Source organism: Platichthys flesus, chromosome 13 (genome assembly GCF_949316205.1).
Source record: "Platichthys flesus chromosome 13, fPlaFle2.1, whole genome shotgun sequence".
Classification (NCBI taxonomy): domain Eukaryota; kingdom Metazoa; phylum Chordata; class Actinopteri; order Pleuronectiformes; family Pleuronectidae; genus Platichthys; species Platichthys flesus.
In genome coordinates, this window is record NC_084957.1 from 9,135,585 (window position 1) to 9,157,840 (window position 22,256).

Here is a 22,256-nt window from a genome sequence, read left to right on the forward strand (position 1 = left end):
CGTGCACAGCACCTGGAGACCGCAGAAGGAAACTCGTACACCACTCTGAAAAGCCACAATGCATTCTACCATGATCCTCCTGGGTCTCCTCCTCGGCCTGTTGAATCAGGTGTCCTCTCTTCCTGTTAAGGTCAGTGGCAGTAGAGAATACTTTTGGGTCACATCCCCGTTTTAGCCTTAAACCGTATTAATGTGAACTTTTGCATTCAGAACGCTACAGGAGTACATGAGGGAAAAGTGAGGTCGAAAAGGAAATACTCAGGTAGGCTCTTAGGGAAAAGGAAACTTTTATGCTTACATCATCACCATGCATGAAAATAACTTAACACTTTCATGCTGATTCTTGTTAAGTGAAAAATAGAAAAACATAAAAAAATGTATCTGTTTTTGCATTTAGATGAATTTCCAGAATGGGACGAAATGAATGTGATGGATCAAATCCTGCAGATGAATAGCAGTAAGTAAACTGTACATTTTATATGAATGAATGCTTTTTTAGTTTGTTGTGGACTCAATAAAAAGTTTCTCTGTTTCTCATAAGGGTTTCGGCCCCCTCGAGGACTGTTGTTCAAAGAGGGAGATATCGCCAGTTCATACATGAAGAGTGCTATAACCTGCCCTGGCAACTCCTGTCTGTGGCCTAAGGCAGTTGATGGATTTGTCTATGTACCGTACATCATCTCCCCACTATACGGTAAGAATCCAGACATTTAAATGGGTAGTTATAGAAATGTATTTAGAGTTTGAATCTTTACGCATATGTTTCTGTTTTCATGGCAGACGACATGGACAGAATCACCATAGAAAATGGAATGCAAGACATTTCCTCTGGAACATGTGTTAAATTTGTTCAGCGCACGCATGAAGGCAGTTTCCTGGATATTCAGCCGAGATATGGGTGAGTAGGATCGCAACAAATGTCTCCCTCCACCCTGGAGGTTATGTTTTCATTTAATCTGTGTGTGTCTGTCTGTTGATTCATTGTGGATCTGGATCAGGGGGGCGGATCCAGGCATTTCTTTTCAATTGCTTTAACATTGTTAGATTGGTAGAGTTAAAGGTTTTTCAAGGTTTGTAATTATCTCCCTGTGAATAATTCATGGATCTTGATGAAAAAAGACAGACATGTTTAGGGGACTGATGTCTGCTAGTGAGCAATTTGGTGCAGATCGAAATAAAAATACAGATCTAGTCGATTTCTATTTGGTTTCATAAGGGAAGTGTTTGGCCTTGGTTAAGATATACACTCCACTGAGTGCCCTTCTAGTTAAGAAATGTAATACCTGTCTTATTACATATTGTTTAGATATATTTTTCTGTCGTGTTTTTTGTTTTTTTTTCGTACCCCAAGTTGCTGGTCGTTTCTGGGGCAGACTGGGGGAAGCCAGACCTTGTCACTACAGACTCCTGGATGCATGTGGTCGGGAGTGGCCGCCCACGAGTTCATGCACGCTCTTGGCTTTGTGCACGAGCAGTCCCGCTCAGACCGAGACCACTTTGTAACGATTGTATGGAAAAACATTGTGGCAGGTCAGGATAAAAATAATCACCTCCCATCATCATGTCACTTGGTTCAGAAAGCCTTTTAGTTTGCCCTCCTCTGACCTTTTGTGTTTTATGTGCTCTTACAGACCAGATGTATAACTTCAGGAAACAGCTCACTAACAATCTCAACAGCCCATACGACTACAACTCCGTCATGCATTATGGAAGGTGAGCTACTCTCTGCGTCTCCAACATACTGCCAGGGTTTTTCATGCATTACTAACTTATACTTTATGAATCTTTGATGCAGATATGCCTTCTCTGAAGATGGTGGACCAACAATAATCCCCAAACCTGACCCTTACATTCCCATTGGCCAGCGAGATGGACCCAGTGCTCTCGACCTTCATAAAATAAACGTCCTTTATAACTGTGGTAGGTGCACACGTACACTGGCATTTGAGGAAAAAAGTATTTCTTCCATTAAAAGTGACTGACTCATTCTTTTTTTTACTCTTCAACCTCTTTATAGGTGCCAACGAGTAGCTGGATCCAGAGTGTTGAATCTGTCATTCTGTCATACTCTGTTAAATCTGCTCTAAAGTCATAATCTACAGCCTATTACATGGGAATCATTAACATTTAGCTATTTCACTTTTCTGCATTAATACTTTTGAATTTTATCACAATCTACTAATCTTGTCATTAGATTAAATAAATAGACCAGTAAGAATTGAAAGCAGCGTTTCTCTAACATAAAGAAAACCATCACTGTGTTAATGTCAGACTGAATCTGACCAGTTTTTCATTTCCCTTTTGCTGACAATGAATTCCCAGCATGCCTTCTCTGAACCAGTTTGTACCATTTCTGCCTCCTTCTCAGCTTCTGCTCACTTTAAATAAAGAAAGTGCAACACAAATAATTCTGTTCTGTTCTGACTCAATGTTTTACTCTGTCTTGCAGACACATTGTGATCCCTATAGAACGTATACGGTATTACAGAATGTCAGAGCGATCAGATCTTTGTCTTTCCGCACCAATCTGAAAGTGACAGCTCCCTTTATGTGCACGTACCCATGTGGAATGATCAGGGGTTTAGCAAGAGAGAAAAAAAACCAAGCCAATTTTCACTCATATTTCTTCCGCTGAACTTAACCCTGTAAATTTCAAGTGTTTTGAACCAGATACATGAGTCTGAGTCTGAGGTGTTGCACTGTACCACTGCAACTATACAATACACTGAGTGCCTGGAGCAAGGGACACACCTCTTTAACCACCGGATAAATCACTTTCTCCTCTTCACTGCCTGAAAATAAACCTGAAGGGGAAGAGAAATGAAAAGGCAAAGAAACACAGAAAAGAGGTGAGGAAGATAGATGACAGGAGCCGATGGTCAGGAGTGGTGTTAACGGGAGGGTTTTCCAAACAAAACAATAACATCTTTATATGTTCCATTATTCAAATTGTTTAGGATCAGCTTTGAACCAGATCTCTGATTTCACCTAATGTTTTAATTTAATACTTTTTAAGCACTTTGAAATGTTGTTTTGAGAAGTTCCATATCAATCGTTATTATTTTGTATTTTAATCAAATTGTTTTACCCCATCGTGATGGGTGGACATGACAAAATTGGTGTCTCTGATACAAATCAAGTTTTAATGACTGATAAATTAAAATAGTTGTTTTGAATATCTTAAGACATACATGTTTACATAAGGCACAAAGCAATGTTTTCATAGTTGGGGACTGAGTGGGAGACGGGTTCATTATATGTACAGAACTTGAACTCCTTGACAACATTTTAGACTGTATAGATTTTTATTTATTTATTGTTTTAATCCTTTTTAAACTTATATTCTTAATTCATGTGTGTACCCTGTTCTAGGCACAGTGTCATTGTATTTATCATTAAAGATCTTCGGAATCTCTTGCCTCCTCCTGAAATGTGTCCAGTATGTCTCGTTTCTATCTGAGCCGATATGTTGTCTCATCTATTCCACACCGATGGTCGCTTGGATTTCACGCTCTAACCGGTTTCATTTCGATTAAATCGTGAATATGTGGTTTTCTCATCGAGCTCCGGCGGCAGCCTGTGGTACAGTGGAGAGTCTGGTAGCGGCTCACGAGCTTGTGGGAGGAGCTTCGGATAAAACCTCGCAGCTGCTGCTACACACACACACACATTGTGGACCGTAGCTAGCTGAACTGTAAAAATAGTCACTGTCTCTAAAATGAGTGATAACGGAAAGGCTCGGGTACGTATGCGCTCTTATTGACGCGTTGTCTGTCTCATTTCATCTGGAGCGTTGAAGTGACTCGTCTGTATGGAGCTGGCCGTCATGTTGTTTTAGCTAGTGCTAGTTAGCTAACGTTCGCTAGCTAGCTTAATCATGCGGTCCGTGTGAGATAGTCATATAGAACATACTTTATCATCGTATCATATCGACCAGGCAAATATTATATTACGAATACACACCCACAGCAAAAGGTCTAGTTAAATTGTAGTGCAGCGTGTTTATACACTCATTATAAGAGTTAGCTAACGGGCTAACGTTATCTGGCGGTGTTAGCTAGTCCTCAGGGCCTAGAGGAGGAGGCGTGCAGTGCAGGCACCGCGACGATAATGTCAAACCCCAATCCCGACGGATTAACCAGGTTAAAAATAACAAACCCGAGAATAGTCCCGAGTGAGAGTGTCTCTGTTTACTGTTAACACGAAGCATTTCCAAGGTCGATGTTCATCACGTTTCTTTAAAAGTTCGTCGAGCACGTTGATGAATAATTAGCCAGCGACAGTCCGCAGACACCGAGGGGGCCGATGAGTCTTTGTCGACATTTAGAGGGGATTTAATGGAGCAATTATAAACTGCTGGTAAACTGCATTCAGATACGATACGTCCGCTATCCATGAAGTGATGTGTTATTTGGGGGAGGGGGGGGGGGGTATGTTTAGGAGCATGAATCACTGTGTTTTTTTTGGCGTGGTAACCTGAGTCAATAATTAATAATGCTTAACAATCTTAGCAATTAAGAAAAACAATGAACGGCCTCAAGTTTTCTTCTCACTCATTTGTATTAACTCGCACATTCAACCATTGCATTAGATCTCGGGGGCAACATATGAAATGTTGTGCTGCGTGGCTGGAAGTCACAGTTCGATTCCCTCACCTTCTGTCAGATGACACGATAGAAAACAGTTCTGTGATTTAGACCACTTCTGTATATATTCTCTGTGAAAGCCCTATAGAATAGAGATGTTCCTCTACCATTTCCCTTCCTGATACTGAGTAATGATACCAGTGCATTTTAATAGCTATATGCTACTAACCCTGTAAGGAAGTGATGATTGCTATCATTGTTTTATGGCAACATAGTTAAATCTTTAGAAAAAGGAAACCCACAAGGAGCATGAATGGCAAATAACAATTGTGACAGTCATAGCTGAAAAAGAACACTAATAAATTTTTTTTGCATACAGTACATGTCACGGTTTTACGTGTGGGACTTTCCAGAATTAAATATTAATGAATTGCAGATATTATAGCTAGTTCTGGCAAATGCTATGCTATCAGAAATCACCTCTTCTTCGCCATTCCAAAAATAGTAACCGCCTGTGGCAGAACAGTGCGGTTGCTGTTTTGAAGCAGCAAAGAGTAAGTGATTTCCAGGAAAAGAAAATGGCAGGTTTTGCTGGGTGAAAGTAATACACGGTAACATCATGGCATCGCAATGGTAGATTGATTCATGTATTTGCAGATGCTCGATCTGACATTTGCAGATTTGAAGGCATTTCTGCTGCTGGTATCGGAACATCTCTACTGTAATAAACTCATTCAAGCCAAACATATGGGGCAGTTTGTTCTGCACATGTTTGAGTTTTGCCTGCACGTGGCTTGGGTCACAGGCCCAAATAAGGAATACATGTAAATGGGTGATATTTTTTCGGGAGGAATTTAGATTATTAGTATTTTTTCTGTACCGCTGGTTCAAGCTATGTGCATGGGACACAATTCTTGTTCCTGTCAAATGACCTTTAGGTTGGTTAGACAAGCGTTCCTGTAGACGCTGTTGCCCACATTTACTGTGGACATGCAGTTTGCAGTGACTTGCCGGCATAACAACCTATTTTGTTTGCACACCAGCTTCCACTAGTGTGATCAACTAGAAGTGGTCTTGTGTGATTAGTTGTGTTGCCTCATGGGAAATCTTCAAATGTTATGATGCAGTATATCACAGTGAATTATTTAGAGGCTTTTTGATGAACATGCAAGTTTACTGAAGGTTAGTGTGCTGCAAAATTTTCTACGTATACTTCAGGGCTGTTTTATCATCAGTGATGAAAGACAGTACAAATGAGTGACGGAATCTTGAGGTCGTTTGGGCTTTTTGTTTTAAAGCCAGAATTTATCTGAAATAGATAAAGGCATTGTTCAGCAGACATTCACATTCAGTGGTTTGAAATGCACTTTTGATACCTTAAAGGTCACTTAAGAATTAATGTCAACAGGACTAATATGAACAACTTTATTAAGGAACCCAATGCATTTATTACAAAAGATCAAATGTAATCATAATGTCATCTTGTGAAGGTGTATGTTGTTATTGTTCTGTTTTCCTGACGACGTAAAAAAGTCATCCTTAATAACAAAGTGTATCAAGGATGACATTTTTGGCACCTACAATGCTTTACCTGTGGCCGACAGGATTCAACAGTGAATGTAGACCCACTGAAAGTGAAGTGTAAAATGAACACTGAAGATTTCTGCATTATGTGAAACATTCCCATGCATGTGTAAGCTCCTATAAATGACACATTAAAAGTTGAATGAGGTTGCAGTTATAATTGTAGTCATATATTCTTCATCCTTTTCTTTTTCATAAAGGTTAAGGTTGGACGAAGAAAAAGCAGAAGAAGTCTCATGTCCACATTATTTTCTATAATACGAAGCTCAGATGTGTGAAGCTGAATTGTTGAATGCATGCTAAAACATGACGAGGGAAGAAGTATGGGCAGTGTGTGAGATGGGGGAAGTAAGAAGAAGTAAGAGAATTGAAGAAAGAAGTAATGAAGTTACAGAAATGAAGTTAAGGAAGTAATCTGCCCTAAGATCACAGCGCTAAGTAACTTTCTGGTCTGTTTGTCAATTGCGTGCATGTTCTTTTCACTCATACAAGTTTAAATCATTACAGTATTAAGAAAACTGACACATTTCTTTTCATTATACACATTAATGTAATCACATTAACGTTATTATATCCATGACTACACAAATTATGAATCTTCTTTCCTAATGCTCAATTGTAAATACTGTTCTCTTCTGTACTCCATACAGGCTAGTCTTAATTCTTTATAACATAAAAATATTCAGGCAAATTTCTCAGTTTGTCCTCGCGTCGGTACTTAAAGGATGTGTGTTGGTGTGTGTGGTCCATTCAGGAGTCTCGCTCCGCCTCCAGGAGCGCGAGCCCAGCGGCCTCGGGGAAATCCGCAAGCCACTCCCCGGCCCGCTCGAAAGAAGGCTCCCGCCATTCCCGCTCCAAATCCCGGTCCCAGTCCAGGTCAAAGTCTGGGTGAGTGAAGATGTTTATGGATGTTTATTCACAACAGAATAATCTCTATTCTATGAACTTTCAGACAGGATGTGAAGATCCTTGTCCGTTATTTGTAGCAGCCATAGAAATGTTTATCTCAATGTTGATGTATTGTTTCCGTCTGCACAGGTCCCATTCCCACCGTGGTTCGAGGAGGCACTATAGCCGATCTCGTTCCCGCTCCAGGTCCCATCATCGTCGATCCCGTAGCAGTAGATCCTACAGTGGAGAGCGTCGACGCCGGAGCCACAGCCACTCCCCCATGTCCAATCGCCGCAGGCACATCGGCAACCGTGTAAATGTTTGAATGGCTCTTTATTTGGCAAATTTATAAATATAGTCCATTTTATTTCTCCAAACGCTTGTTCAACCACTTGACCTTGACATCTTTCCAACTGTAGACAAATCCTGACCCCAACGCCTGCCTGGGAGTGTTTGGCCTGAGCTTGTACACCACAGAGAGGGATCTGAGAGACGTCTTCTCCAAATACGGCCCCCTGGCGGATGTCAGCATCGTGTGTGACCAGCAGTCGAGGCGCTCCAGGGGCTTTGCCTTTGTTTACTTCGAGAATACAATTGATGCCAAAGAGGTGAGAGGACACGCGTTGACAGAGTCCTTTGTCCAAACCGTTCCTAAAATGTGTGTATGGGTGCTAAGCAGTAATTCATGTGTTTGTCTGCTGCCAGGCGAAGGAGCGGGCCAATGGCATGGAGCTGGACGGTCGTAGGATCCGGGTAGACTTCTCCATTACAAAGAGACCCCACACCCCAACTCCTGGAATCTACATGGGCCGACCAACATAGTAAGCCCTCTGCACCATACAGAGGTTTTCATTCATGTAATAACCTCCTGTGGTGTTTCATCTCAATTCCTTTATTGTACAAATGTGTTGTTGTATTTTATTAAATGTAGCCCCTCGAACAGAAAAAAAGTAGTGCTTATCATTTTCGGTGCTAAAGATTTTTTTTTCTTCATAATAATTGAACCAATATAATGATAAACGATTTGAATACTGCTTCAATTGTATTTCTCTTTTTCAAAAAATACAAAGTATTGTACCATGGCCTTCTACGATTAGATGAGAGCAGTAAGACTTGCAGAGGTAAAATAAGATGTATAACTCAATATTTTCTTCCTCCTGTGTAGCGGCGGAGGTGGTGGAGGTGGAGGTGGCGGCGGTGGAGGTGGTGGTGGCGGCGGTGGAGGAGGAGGAGGGCCCAGTGGTCCTCGACGTCATTCACGTGACTCTGACCGCGGGTATGATCGTGGGTATGAGCGCGGGAACGAGAGAGGCGGCTATGATCGCTATGATGACAGGGAATGCTATAGATCATACAGGTGATGATGAAAACCAAAAGAATGTCCGCTCATTGTATTTTGGTTTTGTTGTTGTGTTATTTTCCCAGTACCATCTGAAATGGAAAACATTTTTTATTTGGTCTGGTTTCAGAAGAAGGTCTCCATCACCGTACTACAGAGGGGCTTACAGGTCTCGGTCCAGATCGCGGTCTTATTCTCCCCGTGAGTCTTTCTCTTGAATTATCCACTATTTCACTCGCAATGATTCAACAGGTTGCAGTGTGTTGGAATTTCTCTTATGACTGTTTCGTTTCACAGGTCGTTACTGAATGTCACCATCAGGCAAAAACTCCTAGTCTTTCCAAGCGAAGGAGGAAATGTTTGAGTGGAACGATTGATTTCAGAACAGCTGTTTTTTTCATGAGGTGATGTTCACATTTGTTTGCTGATGTTGATGACCGGTAAATGTAAACTGACCTGAGCTGTCCCTATATGTTTTTAATTTTGAACTAGACGATCCCTGCCATAGCCGGCATATTAATGTTTTGATTTTTTTTGAATACAATTTGAGTGAAGATACAACTTTGAACAGATTAAAATCAGGATCCTTTTTTTCCACTTTGACTTGTGTCCCTTCTTACTGCACTTCAGCACTTGGCTTACAACTACAGATATTCCAATACTGATACAAGCATCGGAAATAGCCATCACCACTTCCATTTAGGGTTAGTTGGAGATATGCATCTGTTACAATACGATATTAAAATTATTTCTGGTTTTGGACAAAATTCAAAGTCCAAGTATCGTTATTGTGAAAAGGGTCTGGAGACATAAAGATGTATTAAGGTCTTCATTTTACCAGAATTGATGCATTCTGTAGAATTTACTTTTACAGTCAAAACTGTGACTGTATGTGCCACAAAAATTTGAAATAGTCCATTAAAGAAGACGACTTTAAACATGAATTTTCCAACTGATATAACAAAATATTGAGGCAGTATATCAGTTGAGTTTGCTTAAAAAATAGTGTCAGTTTATGTCAGACTGAATCACTGTCCATATCTTTTATTTATTTATTTTGAATGTTGTGAAACTAAATGTGACTTGAGTCTGATTGTCCGGCTCATATGTCCTCACTATTATATGATGAATTCAAAGTACGCTGTGTCTGCTGCCTATCCTTGACTAAACCTGGCTGAACAAAGCGAGTTGATTTCAGCGAGCAGTGTTTACTCCTTCGCTGTTCTCTCACCGTGCTGTTGTGGTGAGACCCGCTGAGCAGCGTCTGGCTGTGAGGAACTGAAGTCCAACATCTACCCCTACTGGGCACAGAGGAGTCCAAACCTGATCCAGCATCCATGACATACAGTACAGTACACGATGTGACACACTGTTCTGTTGGAGTCTGCTCGCTGCAGTTTTTATATTTTGACACCTAAATTATTCAAAACTATTTTCATTACCTTTAACAGGGTCCAACATTGCAGACGATATTTTATTTTATTTTATTTGTAATATATGCACTTAGCCTCCTTGTACTGATTACACAGGTATGTATTTTTAAACAATATTTTGCTTGAAAGTGTCTAGTCAATGAGATATAAATATTTCCTAAAAGAAATGGAAAGTTCAATCAAAACCACTTAAATAAATGGTTATTTACTCAGACAACATAATTTCCAAGGGGGATAGAAACAGGGTATGGAAATATTTGGGAGTACGAAAAACTATTATTTTATTATCTGAGTTTGTTTGAGTGGTTTGACCTGTTGCCCCCAGTTTAAACGGCTACCCCCAACTTGGAACCTCCACACGCCTATTTATTTCCATCTTGTACCACATATGTGTGTGTTGTTTGTTCTCTGTTCCACAAATGTCACATCCCTCCCAGTTCCTTTTCCTTTCGCAGTGGAAATCATTTTGGGGGGGTTTGACGGCACAGGAAGGGCCGAATGTGATGTGACTTTTGTGTTTATCTACTCTCAAAAGAAAACCTATTGAAATTACCTGCTGTTTAAATTGAACTACACCATCAAATAAGTTAAATATGAAAAGCAGCGGTTGTTTAATTCACAGTGTTAAATGAATTTGGAGATGATTTAAATGAATGGCTCTTATTCCACCTCAGGTCTGAGTGAGTCTCAGCTGTCAGCATGTCATCGGGAAAAGTAACTGAAGAGCTGTTTTGTAAATAGACTCGGACATTCCTCTGTGCACACGCTGACGTAAACAAGGAGAGTGGATGCTCACTCCTGCTGCTGGCCCTCTCTCTGCACTACAGTGGGGTGGCAGTAATGTTCCAATGCACAGGCCAGTCACATGTAGAAAACACTCAAGTGCTGCAGGGGAAAAGGCTCCTCCCCCCCTTTGGTAACTACTGTAGGTACAAGACTACAAATCCATGCATGAGCACTGCAGCCTGCCTACACACACACCAGCCTCCACCTCCTTGTCATGCAGCCCCAGCCTTTTCCCTTACAGCTTTTATTTTGAAAATCCCCCCCTCTCCTTCCCTTCCCTCCCACGACACTCCCACTTGAACACACCTACATCAACAAAAAGGAAAAAAGGGAAAAGGAGATGCTATACAATATCTGTAGCCTGGGAGTATGATCTCAGACTGGGTGAGTGACACTGCGTAGAGGGCGCCTCCTCTTCCTCCTCCCTGCACAGGACTCAGGAATCCCCTCACTTCTCCTTATCGGCCTCTAAAAATAAATGTTTTGCTCAATTTTGCGTGTTGTACAGTTGCATGTTGGAACACTAGCACTAGGTTGAAGTGCAAACCAAGAGTTATTGCATTTAATTTAGCATTTACATTATGGGACATGTGCTGAAGGTCTGTCCCCTCAAACTGTGGCCCCCTGGGAATAATGTAGAGCCCACTGGGAAAATGCAGAGTATCTTAACTCACAGTAACTTCTGCACGAGGTCATAGTTTACAAGAATGGCGGTGTTCAGGTTTCACTTCCTGCATTCTTTACTTATTAACATCTATAAGTGCAGCCAAATTCTGCCAAACACATGAACATGATCACGTCAGATGTTTTATTAGGGTGACAACTCACAGGAGTCTTGAGGCCTCCCCCTCCGTCTCCATATTTCTATTCTGCCAGTAAATAAGTCAAATACACACATGTCGGTGACAGTGTTTGGGGATGACAGTGACATCGATTTCCTAACAGACCTTAAAAAAAAAAAGCCATACACTTCCCCCAAGTCAATTTGCGTGCCCTTATTATGATTTGATGGAGACTGTTTAACCCCATCTCGCCTCCTTTAAGCCCATCCTTTCTGCTGAATGTTACCCATGTCATCATGCTCATCATCATCATGCCTCTTACATACCCTGGAAACCAGGAGTGATCCCACATGCACCTACTGACAGTGTGAGTGTGTGTGTGTGTGTGTGTGTGTTTTCTTGTGATTTTAAGGGAGATTTTATTAAGAGGCGGTGCTTGTTGGCTCCGGAGTAGCGTCGTAACGACACTTTTTTCTCTCCCCCCCAGTCCTTGTTAAAAGAGTTTGACCAGGGCCAGAGTTGGTGCTGGGGGGTCGCTTACTGCTAGGTTATTTCCTGGGGGGTGATTGCTGCATTTTTTTTATTTTTATTATTTAAATCCCAGCTGATTGTTTCCCCCCCTAATTTTTTTTTTTTTAAATTTTATCTTAATCTTTATTTTTTTTCTACTGTCCGGATTATCGCCTCTCGCTCTCTCACTCCACAAGAACTGACACCCCTCGGAGATTTTTTTTTAATTTCCTCCTTTTTTCAGATCATGAACAAACTATATGTTGGGAATTTAAGTCCTTCGGTCACTGTCGAGGACTTGCAGCAGCTCTTCGGGGAGAGGAAGCTGCCAGTGGCCGAGCAGGTCTTGCTGAAATCCGGCTATGCTTTTGTGGACTTCCCCGATCAGAACTCGGCCATAAAGGCGATAGAGACTCTTTCTGGTAAGTGTTGGCTTTTTATGATAAGTGATGCTGGCTTGGTGGTGACAGAGGAGGAAGACGAATCCGAAACTGACAGATCCGTTTAAAAAAATAAATAAAGAGCGCATGTTGTGCGAAACTGTGAAATACCGAATCATTGCTTAAACCTCTTTTTCCTATTCTGGTGTTTTTATTCTGTGCCATGAGAGTTTATGTGAACGCTCAGTCATGCACACGCTCTCCCAGCAGGAATCGGATAGATGATCGATAGCATGGGGACACACTCGGGGCTTCGTTTTGCCCCTTAAAGAGAAAAAAGACTCGAGAACGCACATTTACGCGCAACATTTAACGTATAATATCGAGGGGGGATTCCGATGGTGCGGGGCGCTTCTTCGCAAATCGCCCCGCTGGAATGTATGGGATGGTGCGACTGGTTTCGGTGGGTAGGCATAATTATTTTTCACTTATTTTTTATCCTGATTTTATTAAAGGCGGCACGGCGATGCGAGCGCTGAAAACTTGCCGGATCCGTGTTCCCCCGGTGTCTGGGCATGTTTTTACGAGGTGTCGTGGAGGTGGGTCACGGGGGTCCGGAGGAAAAGAGCTAATAAACAGGTAGCCGAGTTGGAGGGGGTGGGGGGGGGGGGACGAGGTGAGACGCTAATTCCGTGCTGCGCCAGGCCACTCGTAATAGTAACGAGAGGGGGGGAAAAGCACTCGTGTTGCAAGCTTCGCCGAGGAGTGGATCAAAGGCAAATTCAAAGGCAATTTGCTTCTAAAAAGGGCTGAAGAATTAACCCACTGTACAGCGGAGAAAGAGCGAGGACAAGTCATCCTCCTTTCACCATCTCTTCTTTACGTGTTGCATTCTTTACTGGGAGCTGGGGAAAAAAAACACCCCTCATTGCACTGAGGGTTGTGGGAGTGGAAAGCATGGCTGCCCATTCACCCCCCTCAAATACACTATGTATATATAACCTTATCATGCTTCATTTGGCCGCCGACCTCCCTCCATTTGTGACCCTGCACATACACCAAAACGGCCCATTGTGCTTGTTTTGGTGTAAACATGCAGAGTTTAGTGTCATGCGTAAAGCGCCCTCCTCGTGGAGCAGGGGCAGGCTGGTTGAATGGGGACGCACCTACTTGGGTGAAGTGATTCAAAGTGTTGCATGGTGGAGGCCTACACGCCAGCAGCAGCCGCCTGCATTGTTGCTGTCATAACGCACAGCTTCTCTTACACTATCCATTCTCATCCTTACAGGTAAAGTTGAGTTGCACGGGAAGGTGATAGAGGTAGACTACTCTGTTCCCAAAAGACTACGGTAGGCCTACACACACGTACCCACTCACATTGTGCCCATACGCCTCATCTGTGCCCCATGGCAGACTGTGTGTGACCTGTAGGCTTCCGCCGAGAAATATAGCAAGCACGCCCCCACTCCCCTCTCTATCTGCTTCTGTGTGATCTCTACCACGCTTTTGTTGTTTGTTGTTTGTTGTTATTTCCTCAGTAAGTTGTGCAAATGCCTGGTAAGAAAGCGGCAGGGGAAACAGTTTAGTCCCGACATCCGCAGAACACACGGTGGCTGCTGCCATTATCGCGTTATCTGCAGCAGTGAAGTGCCTATCCCACTGTACAACATGGACACACACACACACACAAACACAGAGGCAATAAATCAAATCTCACGTATTCCATATACAATCATCAAACTTTCCTATTGGCTGCTGCACACGTATATACCTAAATGGATCCGTACTCCCTACATGTAGGCGTCTAAGTTTCCGTATTGACTGTAACGCTGCAATGTACGATGAGATGCATACCAATCAGCTGAGCCTCTCCCCTGGTTACATACGTGTGTGTGTGTGTGTGTATGTGTCTGTGTGTCTGGGAGAGTCATAGCAAAGCGAGAGGTGGTGTGTGAGCTAACGTATATATGGCCTGCTCAGAAATCCCGTCACCGCTCTGTTGTTGTGCAAATGTGTACCAGCCTCACTTTACAAACACACAACAAGTCCACGAGCTGCTAGTGAGCCCCTGAAATAATGATAATAATAATAATAATTCAAAAAGGCAGCGTTTTCCGTGCGTAATGCGTTAAAAAAAGCACCAGATTGTGGATCCTATGTCCGCACTTGCACGTATAGCTGCACGACATTCCTTTAACAATGCCTTCAGCAGCAGGGGAGGGAGGGGGGGGACTTACATTGCGTGACAAAAAGGTAAATATTCAAGCCCCTTGCGGAGGAACACGTGACCCCCACTTTATGCGTTTCCAGCAGGGCCCTCCCCCCTCGGGTGCAGGAGGCTACACTTTCCCTGCGCTGCTCGCTCTCGTGGCTACGTGTGCAAAACGCTGCGGAATCTGAAATACAGAGAAAGTGTGTATGTTGAAAAATGTGCAGTGAGCGATCTGCTGTGATGTGGCTCGTCCTGAGGGCGGCTTTCTCTCAGTTGCAACGCGCAACATGGTGCAGAGAGCAGCCCTTGCGCCACTCCCCACACTTCATGTGCACGTAGGCCATGGCAAATGTTGGGAGAGCCTCATAATGGCTGCCATGATGGGCCTGCTCGCAGCAGGGCGGAATCAGATGGAAGCAAATGTACGTGCGTGGGTCCAAGTCGCGTGGTGCGTGTTGGGATCAGGGCCTGCGAGGCGACGACCTTCGCCATGTTATGTTCTGTTGTGGACGTGCGTGCAGCGCGGGGCACGTACAGGTGTTCATTTTGAAACTGTGGATGTTAAATGGGGGGAATGACACGTGGAAGCGTAACTTCCCATTATTTAGCTCAAATGTGTTTTTAATTGATAGATTCATTCAGTTTTTAAACCTCCTGAGAGTTTTACACCATCTGTTTTGGACTATTTGTCTTTTATAGCGTACATTTTAAAAAAAATGTTTAAAGCTTAAATGTGTATTTTTGTCCTATCGGGTGTAGAATGCAACTGTCATAATCCATATAGCAAATGCAAATTATTTCTGAAATAACGATTTGTAAGAGTTAGTCTGTGGTACCAGGCATTTTAAGGAAAACAATTAGCATTTAATAATGCAACACTCAAATTACAATTAACTTATTTACGTTATTTCTAAAAAACCCATGTCAATTATAATATGAATCTTGTTGTTATTCTTATGCATTTGATTTTAAATACATATGGCTGCGGAGGTGAAGTCGGAGATAAAAGCAATGATCAGTTTTAGTTTTAGTCATTTATGTGAGCAGTGTGTGAGCTCAGCACCTTCAGGCCTGCTTCGGCTTCTCTTGGTCTTGTGGAGTTGCTGCTGTTTGTATATATATATATATATATATATATATATACAATATATTTTAGTTGTGTAAAGTTTTCAAACAGGCAGTATGTGATCAACAATCAAATCATGTCTGTTTGTAATGATAAGGAATGACGACTTATCAAGATTTGTAATTTATTGTATTTTTGGAATTTGTTTGGTTTTTCTGGGCCTTGTTAAATGCTATTAAATGGGTTTTTCAAAACTGCACAGACTAAACCTAATTGTATAGGTTTTAATATCTTATTCATCTTCTAAATGTTAATTCACTGATATATATTTCATATTTTGACATTTAAAATAGGTTTAGGGACACAAACCTGAACACAATTGTATTTGGTGCAATTCAATAAGAAGTAAAGTTGTTTTGGGGTTTTACTTGTAAAAGCTTTAAAGTTTCTTATGATGGAAAATTCAGAATAATTAATTGCATATTATTGGAAATGTTTAAAACTAGGTTATAAAATATTAATAAAGTTATTTCTACACGGGGTTGATTTGATCACTTTAATATTGCTCTAATGTCGTACTGAGACAACTGATATTCACATTAATTCATTTTGTTTGCGAGTAAAAACTTAAAATCTTATTTCAGGTACATGTATGTTGATTTTTATAATGACATAAGATTAATAAACATTCAAAGTGTGAACTTTGTGAGATAAGTAAGATTTATTTATATATAACACATTAAGTACAACAGGAGTTGAGCCAATGTGGTTGGGAATCATGGCAACATCAGCATAGAAACAAGATCAGATGTATAATGTTAGAAATACAAGTTTTAGAAAAGAAAAACTTAATAAAAGGTACAAAAGACATAGCAAAATAATGTTAGAAATTAACAGATTTTGTGACTTACAAAGTAGAGGAAACAAATATATTGACCTAGAATTGTTAATATAATAACTTCAATATTATTACTCATTAATTAGATAATATATGTTCTGATTGGAAGAATAAAAAAGAGCTAAAAAAAAAAGAATATGTTCACTTCCTCGAACTTAAATACCATTTTTACATTTTTGCTCAGGATGTTTTTAATGGAGGCTTATTTTGAGCCCAGAAATCTGAAATAAAAGAAACAATAGTTTTCCCATGCTCATCAAGTTACCGTGTTAAATCTGTGGTGAGTGTCTGTGTACAGTTGTTAGCTGATGCGGGTGCCACACGATTAAAATGCAGCGCGACTTTGAAATAAGTTAAGAAGATGTGGACAGTGACGAGCTGGAGCTCTTCATGGCTGTGGATATGATACATTTTCACTTTATCTGTATTGAACATGCCAAGACTGTTGTTTTTGTTGTTGTGCTATAAACACAGATTTGTTTACCTGCTTGTGTAGCAGTTGAGAGTAACACAACCAGCTCCTTATAATTACCGTCCACCTCTGACTTCACCTGAATTGCAAACATTGTCAAATAGTGCGACAACAGGAGGCGTTTCACTCCATTAAACTCCATCACAATCAACTGGAATCAAACTGTTGCTGGATCAGGCTGAATTGATCCCAAGAGCTCTTTTTTTCTGCTACAAAAGGATTTTTACCAACCAGGACATGGGTGTAAACATCTGCATTGCACCACAGCTGTGCACATGCAGATGCTTGTGTTGGGTAGTCAGTGCTCGCTGAGTCAAAACAGTGAAATGTGATAGCCATCAGTGGATCCACTCCGAATCCATTAATACTCCCCAGTTGATCCGCGGGTGAAGGGGAAGCTCTCCAGCCCGGGCTCAGGTTTTGGTCCGGAGCGATGGCTGGAGTCACTGCACCCTGCTCCCCTCCTGAGCCACACCCGCTGTGCCCTCTCCCCCGACTCCTTGTGTCTCCTCTCACCTGTCTGTGAGGAGGCGTCGCACTGAAAGCAGCCTTTTTGAAGAGCAGGAACAGAAGAGTGTCCCTCAACTCTGTTCATTTTCTGCCTAAAAGAGCATCTATGGAGTCTTTCCAACTCTCGATTGGTCCGTCTCAGGCTTTGGACTCATGTTGAACAGGAGGATGCTTCATGTGTCTTTGGCTGAGTCCTTTTTGCCGTAAAAATGAGGATGAAGAATGAATAAAATGAGATCGTTCTCCATCAGCTCGTCTAGGAAAAATCCCTATTTACTTGTCTTGTTTAATCTAAGGGCTTTCATGTCGGGCGAATTCTACAACACTGCTTAATTTATATAGCAATTACCAACTTTTCCACAAAAGCGCAGTAGTGTGTTCCTCTCCCGAAGTGATAACTGATTTGCAAGTGCAACTGAGCACATAGCTTGAGGGGAGCAGGGAGATTAGATGTGAGAGAATTGTCGATTCACTGTGTGTCTTTCAGACCGGTGGGATTTCTGTTTAAGCCCAGCGAGCGCTGGAAACACCTTTTCTCTTTCTTTCTTTCCCCAACCAGACACTCGTGTGTGCTGTACATCACCGCAGCAACAGCAGAGATCCAATTCTCGGTAAGCCGGTGTCCACATTCCACTCCAACCTATTGCATGACTAATGCATTGGAGCAGCCGTGCATTGATTGCAAGCAGCGGTTAAGTAATCAGCTCGGCGACTCGGGGGAGTGGCAGCGGCGAGGTGTGCAGGGTGTGGTCCGGAAGAGGAGGGATTCCTGTCTCTACACTGGAAACCCCAAAAATCTCACATTTCTTTCCCTGCTGAATCAACTGAAATGAACCAGTGAGGTTAATGGTGAGCGTGCACAGTTTGGAGATGGTTTGACCTTAAGGGAAGTGACAGAACTGGAGCAGCGATTGCTGATGTGTCCGGTCGGTGACAAGTAGCAGTTTGAGCTGAGAAACAGCATTCATCCGAGTAGGAGAAAAAGATACCTCTTTCAAGATTGTGTGATTGAATGATGAGAGTCACGGAGAGACAGCTCATGGCAGAAGTAATATAAACCCTCAGCGATTAGAGATGAGAGCCATTAGGATTCCTTGAGCCGAGCCATTGATGCTGTTTTCCTTTTTCCCGACGAGAGAATCTGGCGCACTGGGGTCAGCTTCAGTTTGTCAAGAATAAAGTGAACACCCACATTCTGTCATAGTTTATCAGACATTCCACATAGAAATACTATTACAACTGTATTTCTAATAAATTCACTGACAGCAACCTGTGAGAGTTCAACATGGCCATTTGCATTATTTCATTTTCTTGCACGCCTCCTCACCAGGTGCACGAGAGACAACACCTATTTAGCCGTCAAAGAATTCCTCCCAAGGAAGAATTGTTCCCGAGCAGATGTTTGAGGACGCTGTTTTGCTAAGCAGCGTTAGATTAATTGCCAGAAACTTAAATTTGCTGCAGATGAATATTTAATGAATCATAAATCCTTATTATGAGTCGGGCAGTTTGTACCCAAGTTTTTTTTTGGGGGGGTAATTTGAAGAAGTAACAGCTGCTTTGTCTCCTCTTCCATTTCTACGTCGCTCTTTTGATCAATCTGCTTCTCTTATGATTATGTGTTTGTGTGTGTGTGTGTGAGTGTGTGTGTTTGTGTGTGTGATCACTTGTAGATAAAGCCGTCCTGGCTGAAAGCTGCATGCCGGACGTAAAGTTTAGTGTTTCTCGCTCCTCCGTGTGCCAGTGTTCCCAGTGGGCACCCAAGGGTGTGGTCTCCATGGAAGGGTGGGCAGCTGTGGCGCACAGCAGGTGGCATTGCTCACGCAGGCCGACTCCTTACACCAGACAACCCTGCTGCCCATGTGCAGCTTTAGAGCTCTGATGGGTCTTGAACAACAGGTGAAATGAATATGGTGGGTACGCCTACCGAGCCAATCAGAGCGCAGCACGGAGTGAGTTGTCGGCTGTCAATGCTCACACGCAGCCAATCCCAGTTCCAGTGCTTGGAAGCGATGCTCTTGAAGCAGACATTGGCTTAGAGCCTCGTGCTGGGAATTCTGTTCTCCCCAGGTCAAATGGTCCTTTTAAACACTTCCACCTGACCTTTTCCATCCTTCCATCCATTTCTCACTCTCTTATCTTGCTTATATAAAGCCAGTGGCACAGCCAGAGGAGTGGCCACGGGGGACACAGGCCCAAGCTCCAATCTGACTGCCCCTCTCTTTAGCCTCTGAGTGCCATGGATGGATTTACTGGACAGGTCTGCTGGGTGCACACCCACGGCATCCTGGGCCGAAGCTAAGTATAAAGTGATTGTTAACATCACATGTCATAAAGTTGACAAAGTGACCACAAAGCCACACAAAGAGGACTTTGAAAGAGAAATATAATGGCCACAGACACACTGGGTGCCTTGCTTCTAGGCAGGAGCAGTGGAGCCTCTTACAGGTCTGTGTCTCTTTTTTTTCCGGCCTCTGGTCAGTTTGCAGTTACAAAAGCATGACATATGTTGACGTCATCAGTGACATCATCGAAGATTTGCATCTCAGTTCACTTTATTACCAGGGTTACATCAAGTGCATTTTAAAACACATGGAGGAATCTCTATGTGTTTTAAAATGTTCGACGCCGCACTTCACCAGGTCCTCAGCCATACATTCAAGCCAGGGATGAAGTCGATGTGATGAGCGGGCAGACAAAGAGACACTCCGACATTTATAGTTTTGAAATCCATTTATTACACTGAATAATCAAAATGACTTCTAATCATGTACCATTTATCATTGATTTTATTTGATCATTTTTAAATTTTGACACTTAAAAACAGCCCCCCCCCCCCTTCTTTGAAACCCTGGCCCCAATTCTGTCTTTAAACCCGCTCCTGTTTTCAGGGAAATCCACAAATGCTTTAATTAAAAAAAGCTAACGTGCATGGAGTGTTGTTATTCCTGCTATGCAACTGCAGGAATGTCTCTTGACGTGTGCGTCATCTGTCTTTGAAGCAGCAAATGTCAAAAGGTACAGTCTTGTGACATTTACAATATCTTGATGGGAGACCAAAACTCTGCCATTGTGCCTCTGTGCGTGTGTGTGTGTGCGTGTGCGTGTGTGTGTGTGTGTGTGTGTGTGTGTGTCCATGTGTGTTTACGGCTCGCGCTGTATTCAACTCCAACAGTTCCAGGTTAGGTTCTCCACGTTGCCATAGGAACCAGTTTTGAGTGTTTTGCTTAGTTATAGTGGAGCGGCGGAGGCTTTCAGAAAGTGAGCCCAGAGTCCTCCGCATTACACAAGTTAAAGGCTTCACAACAAAAAAAGTTGGGGTTGCTGCGTACAACACCCTGAGTCTCACCCCACAACTGATCATCATAACAGTTTGATATCACGGTCACAATCCTATAGTTACCGCTTAAGTCCCTGTAATTTCACCCAGTCCTTGGAGAGTGGAGACTGTCTACCGGTTATAGCTGAAAGCCCCACAATGCAGTCCAGGGGTGTATTGGTGTCTCTCGCTATATGGGCGGCGCAGTGGTCCGGGTGCAGATTCTACGACGGGGAACACACACAACCTAGCGAGGTGCCTCGATACAAACGTCTGTGTGAAGCTCAAATGTTCAAGTGCTGAGTTTCATTCCAGAAAAGCGAAGCAGGGAGAAACTGCTGAGTGGGCCGTCCGTCTCTGTCACGGTCGCAGCCCTTTTGTGACCTTTCTTATTCATAAACCCACACTGAGGCCTCATTTCCATCCGTTTCCATATGGATGCAACGGAAGCTGGAACCCTCCCTCCCCCCCACCCCACCCCACACACACTTCTGGACAGAACAAGTCGTCTACAGTCAGGTCCTCGCACAGCTGAGCCTCCGGGCCGACCTGCAGCACAGTCTGACCATTGTGTTTCCTCTGTTTCGCACTGTCTCTGACGGAAGAGGAAGACACGGAGCGGACTTCCATGACTTCTCAAAGACGCGTGCATGGCCCGCGCATGCTTGTGGCTTTCCCTCCGAGTTGCTCTGTGTCTGCTCCTGTGTGGGGGAGAAGTGAGGGGCTGATAGAGGGCAGCATTTCCTCCCCCTCTGGCTGAGGTTCTCCAGCAGGACGTGAGACGCTGCTGGTGGCTCCCAGTGCTCTAACTGGTCGCACTACAGACGATGGCAGATTTTCTCACACACAGGAGATTTGGACGTGTGAGACTAAGAGACACAGAAACCATGTTTTATTTTCTTCTTACATCAGCCCTTTATCTTTACTGCTATTGACCCATGATCTAATTGATGTGCTTGTGTTTCTACCCTGGTTAACTATATGTAACCTCTCCATTAGAGTTTGACATTAAAGTTTAACGTCTCAAAGAAATATTCCAGCCCACAATCAGATGGATTAATTCTAGATTCCCAAATAATGGACTTCACATGGTTTAAAAGCAGAGGTTGAACTCCTATTACCTGAGGACCATTGACTTGGTTGTTCCCTTTAAAAAAATTTAATTTAATTTAACAATTTCAACTACACATTAAAGCCATAGAAACGTGCGTTTCCCTCCGACCTTATCGCACTGCTCTTCAAGGTTAGCAGCTTAAATATCACAGAAGATTATATTTCCAGGAAACAAGTAGCTCTATTCCTCCAGATGAGATGAGACACAGTCACATTAACCTGCAGCCTATCTATTCCTGCTTTCTCTTTCACTTCTGATGAATTTTGACGGTAGGTGTCAGGTTTGTCCCGGTAAATCCCGGTGCGGCTGGTTATCGCTCAACTGTTGCTGTGAGTGTGTTTTATAAATGTCTGTAGCCTTGCTTGCAAATAATT

The 22,256-nt window shown here is 42.7% G+C and overlaps 3 protein-coding genes across 6 annotated transcripts in view; all 3 read left to right on the top strand.

Annotated features, from left to right (window-relative positions):
* Window positions 1-58: 58 nt before the first annotated feature.
* Window positions 59-2,162, top strand: hce2l1 (high choriolytic enzyme 2-like 1). Its single transcript, XM_062401843.1, has 9 exons — window positions 59-130; window positions 211-262; window positions 398-457; window positions 542-694; window positions 781-898; window positions 1,352-1,530; window positions 1,632-1,713; window positions 1,796-1,920; window positions 2,018-2,162. Exons 1-9 carry the CDS (start codon window positions 59-61, stop codon window positions 2,029-2,031), a joined length of 855 nt encoding a protein of 284 aa, XP_062257827.1. The 3' UTR covers window positions 2,032-2,162.
* Window positions 2,163-3,626: 1,464 nt separating this feature from the next.
* Window positions 3,627-8,997, top strand: tra2b (transformer 2 beta homolog). Of its 4 annotated transcripts, none has more exons than XM_062402482.1 (8): window positions 3,627-3,742; window positions 6,925-7,058; window positions 7,209-7,380; window positions 7,481-7,669; window positions 7,767-7,882; window positions 8,227-8,418; window positions 8,531-8,601; window positions 8,698-8,997. In XM_062402482.1, exons 1-8 carry the CDS (start codon window positions 3,719-3,721, stop codon window positions 8,706-8,708), a joined length of 909 nt encoding a protein of 302 aa, XP_062258466.1. In that variant the 5' UTR covers window positions 3,627-3,718; the 3' UTR covers window positions 8,709-8,997. The 4 variants fall into 4 exon arrangements, with proteins under 4 accessions (XP_062258466.1, XP_062258467.1, XP_062258468.1 ...); XM_062402483.1 differs by having other exon boundaries at window positions 8,534-8,601; XM_062402484.1 differs by having other exon boundaries at window positions 7,209-7,374.
* A 2,908-nt stretch (window positions 8,998-11,905) lies between these two features.
* The window catches only part of igf2bp2a (insulin-like growth factor 2 mRNA binding protein 2a), a 49,410-nt gene continuing 39,059 nt past the window's right edge, over window positions 11,906-22,256 (top strand). The window contains exons 1-2 of the mRNA XM_062402526.1: window positions 11,906-12,333; window positions 13,580-13,640. Coding sequence (XP_062258510.1) covers window positions 12,159-12,333; window positions 13,580-13,640 — 236 coding nt within the window. The 5' untranslated portion in view covers window positions 11,906-12,158. The remainder of the gene's footprint in view (window positions 12,334-13,579; window positions 13,641-22,256) is intronic.

Excerpts from the sequence above, each read along its gene's own strand:
- hce2l1 (XM_062401843.1), top strand. The coding sequence starts at position 59 with ATGCATTCTACCATGATCCTCCTGGGTCTCCTCCTCGGCCTGTTGAAT. Across the intron at positions 131-210 it reads TGTCCTCTCTTCCTGTTAAG|AACGCTACAGGAGTACATGA; the intron begins GTCAGTGGCAGT and ends TTTTGCATTCAG. Across the intron at positions 899-1,351 it reads GATATTCAGCCGAGATATGG|TTGCTGGTCGTTTCTGGGGC; the intron begins GTGAGTAGGATC and ends TCGTACCCCAAG.
- tra2b (XM_062402482.1), top strand. The coding sequence starts at position 3,719 with ATGAGTGATAACGGAAAGGCTCGG. Across the intron at positions 7,059-7,208 it reads CAGTCCAGGTCAAAGTCTGG|GTCCCATTCCCACCGTGGTT; the intron begins GTGAGTGAAGAT and ends CCGTCTGCACAG. Across the intron at positions 8,419-8,530 it reads GAATGCTATAGATCATACAG|AAGAAGGTCTCCATCACCGT; the intron begins GTGATGATGAAA and ends GTCTGGTTTCAG.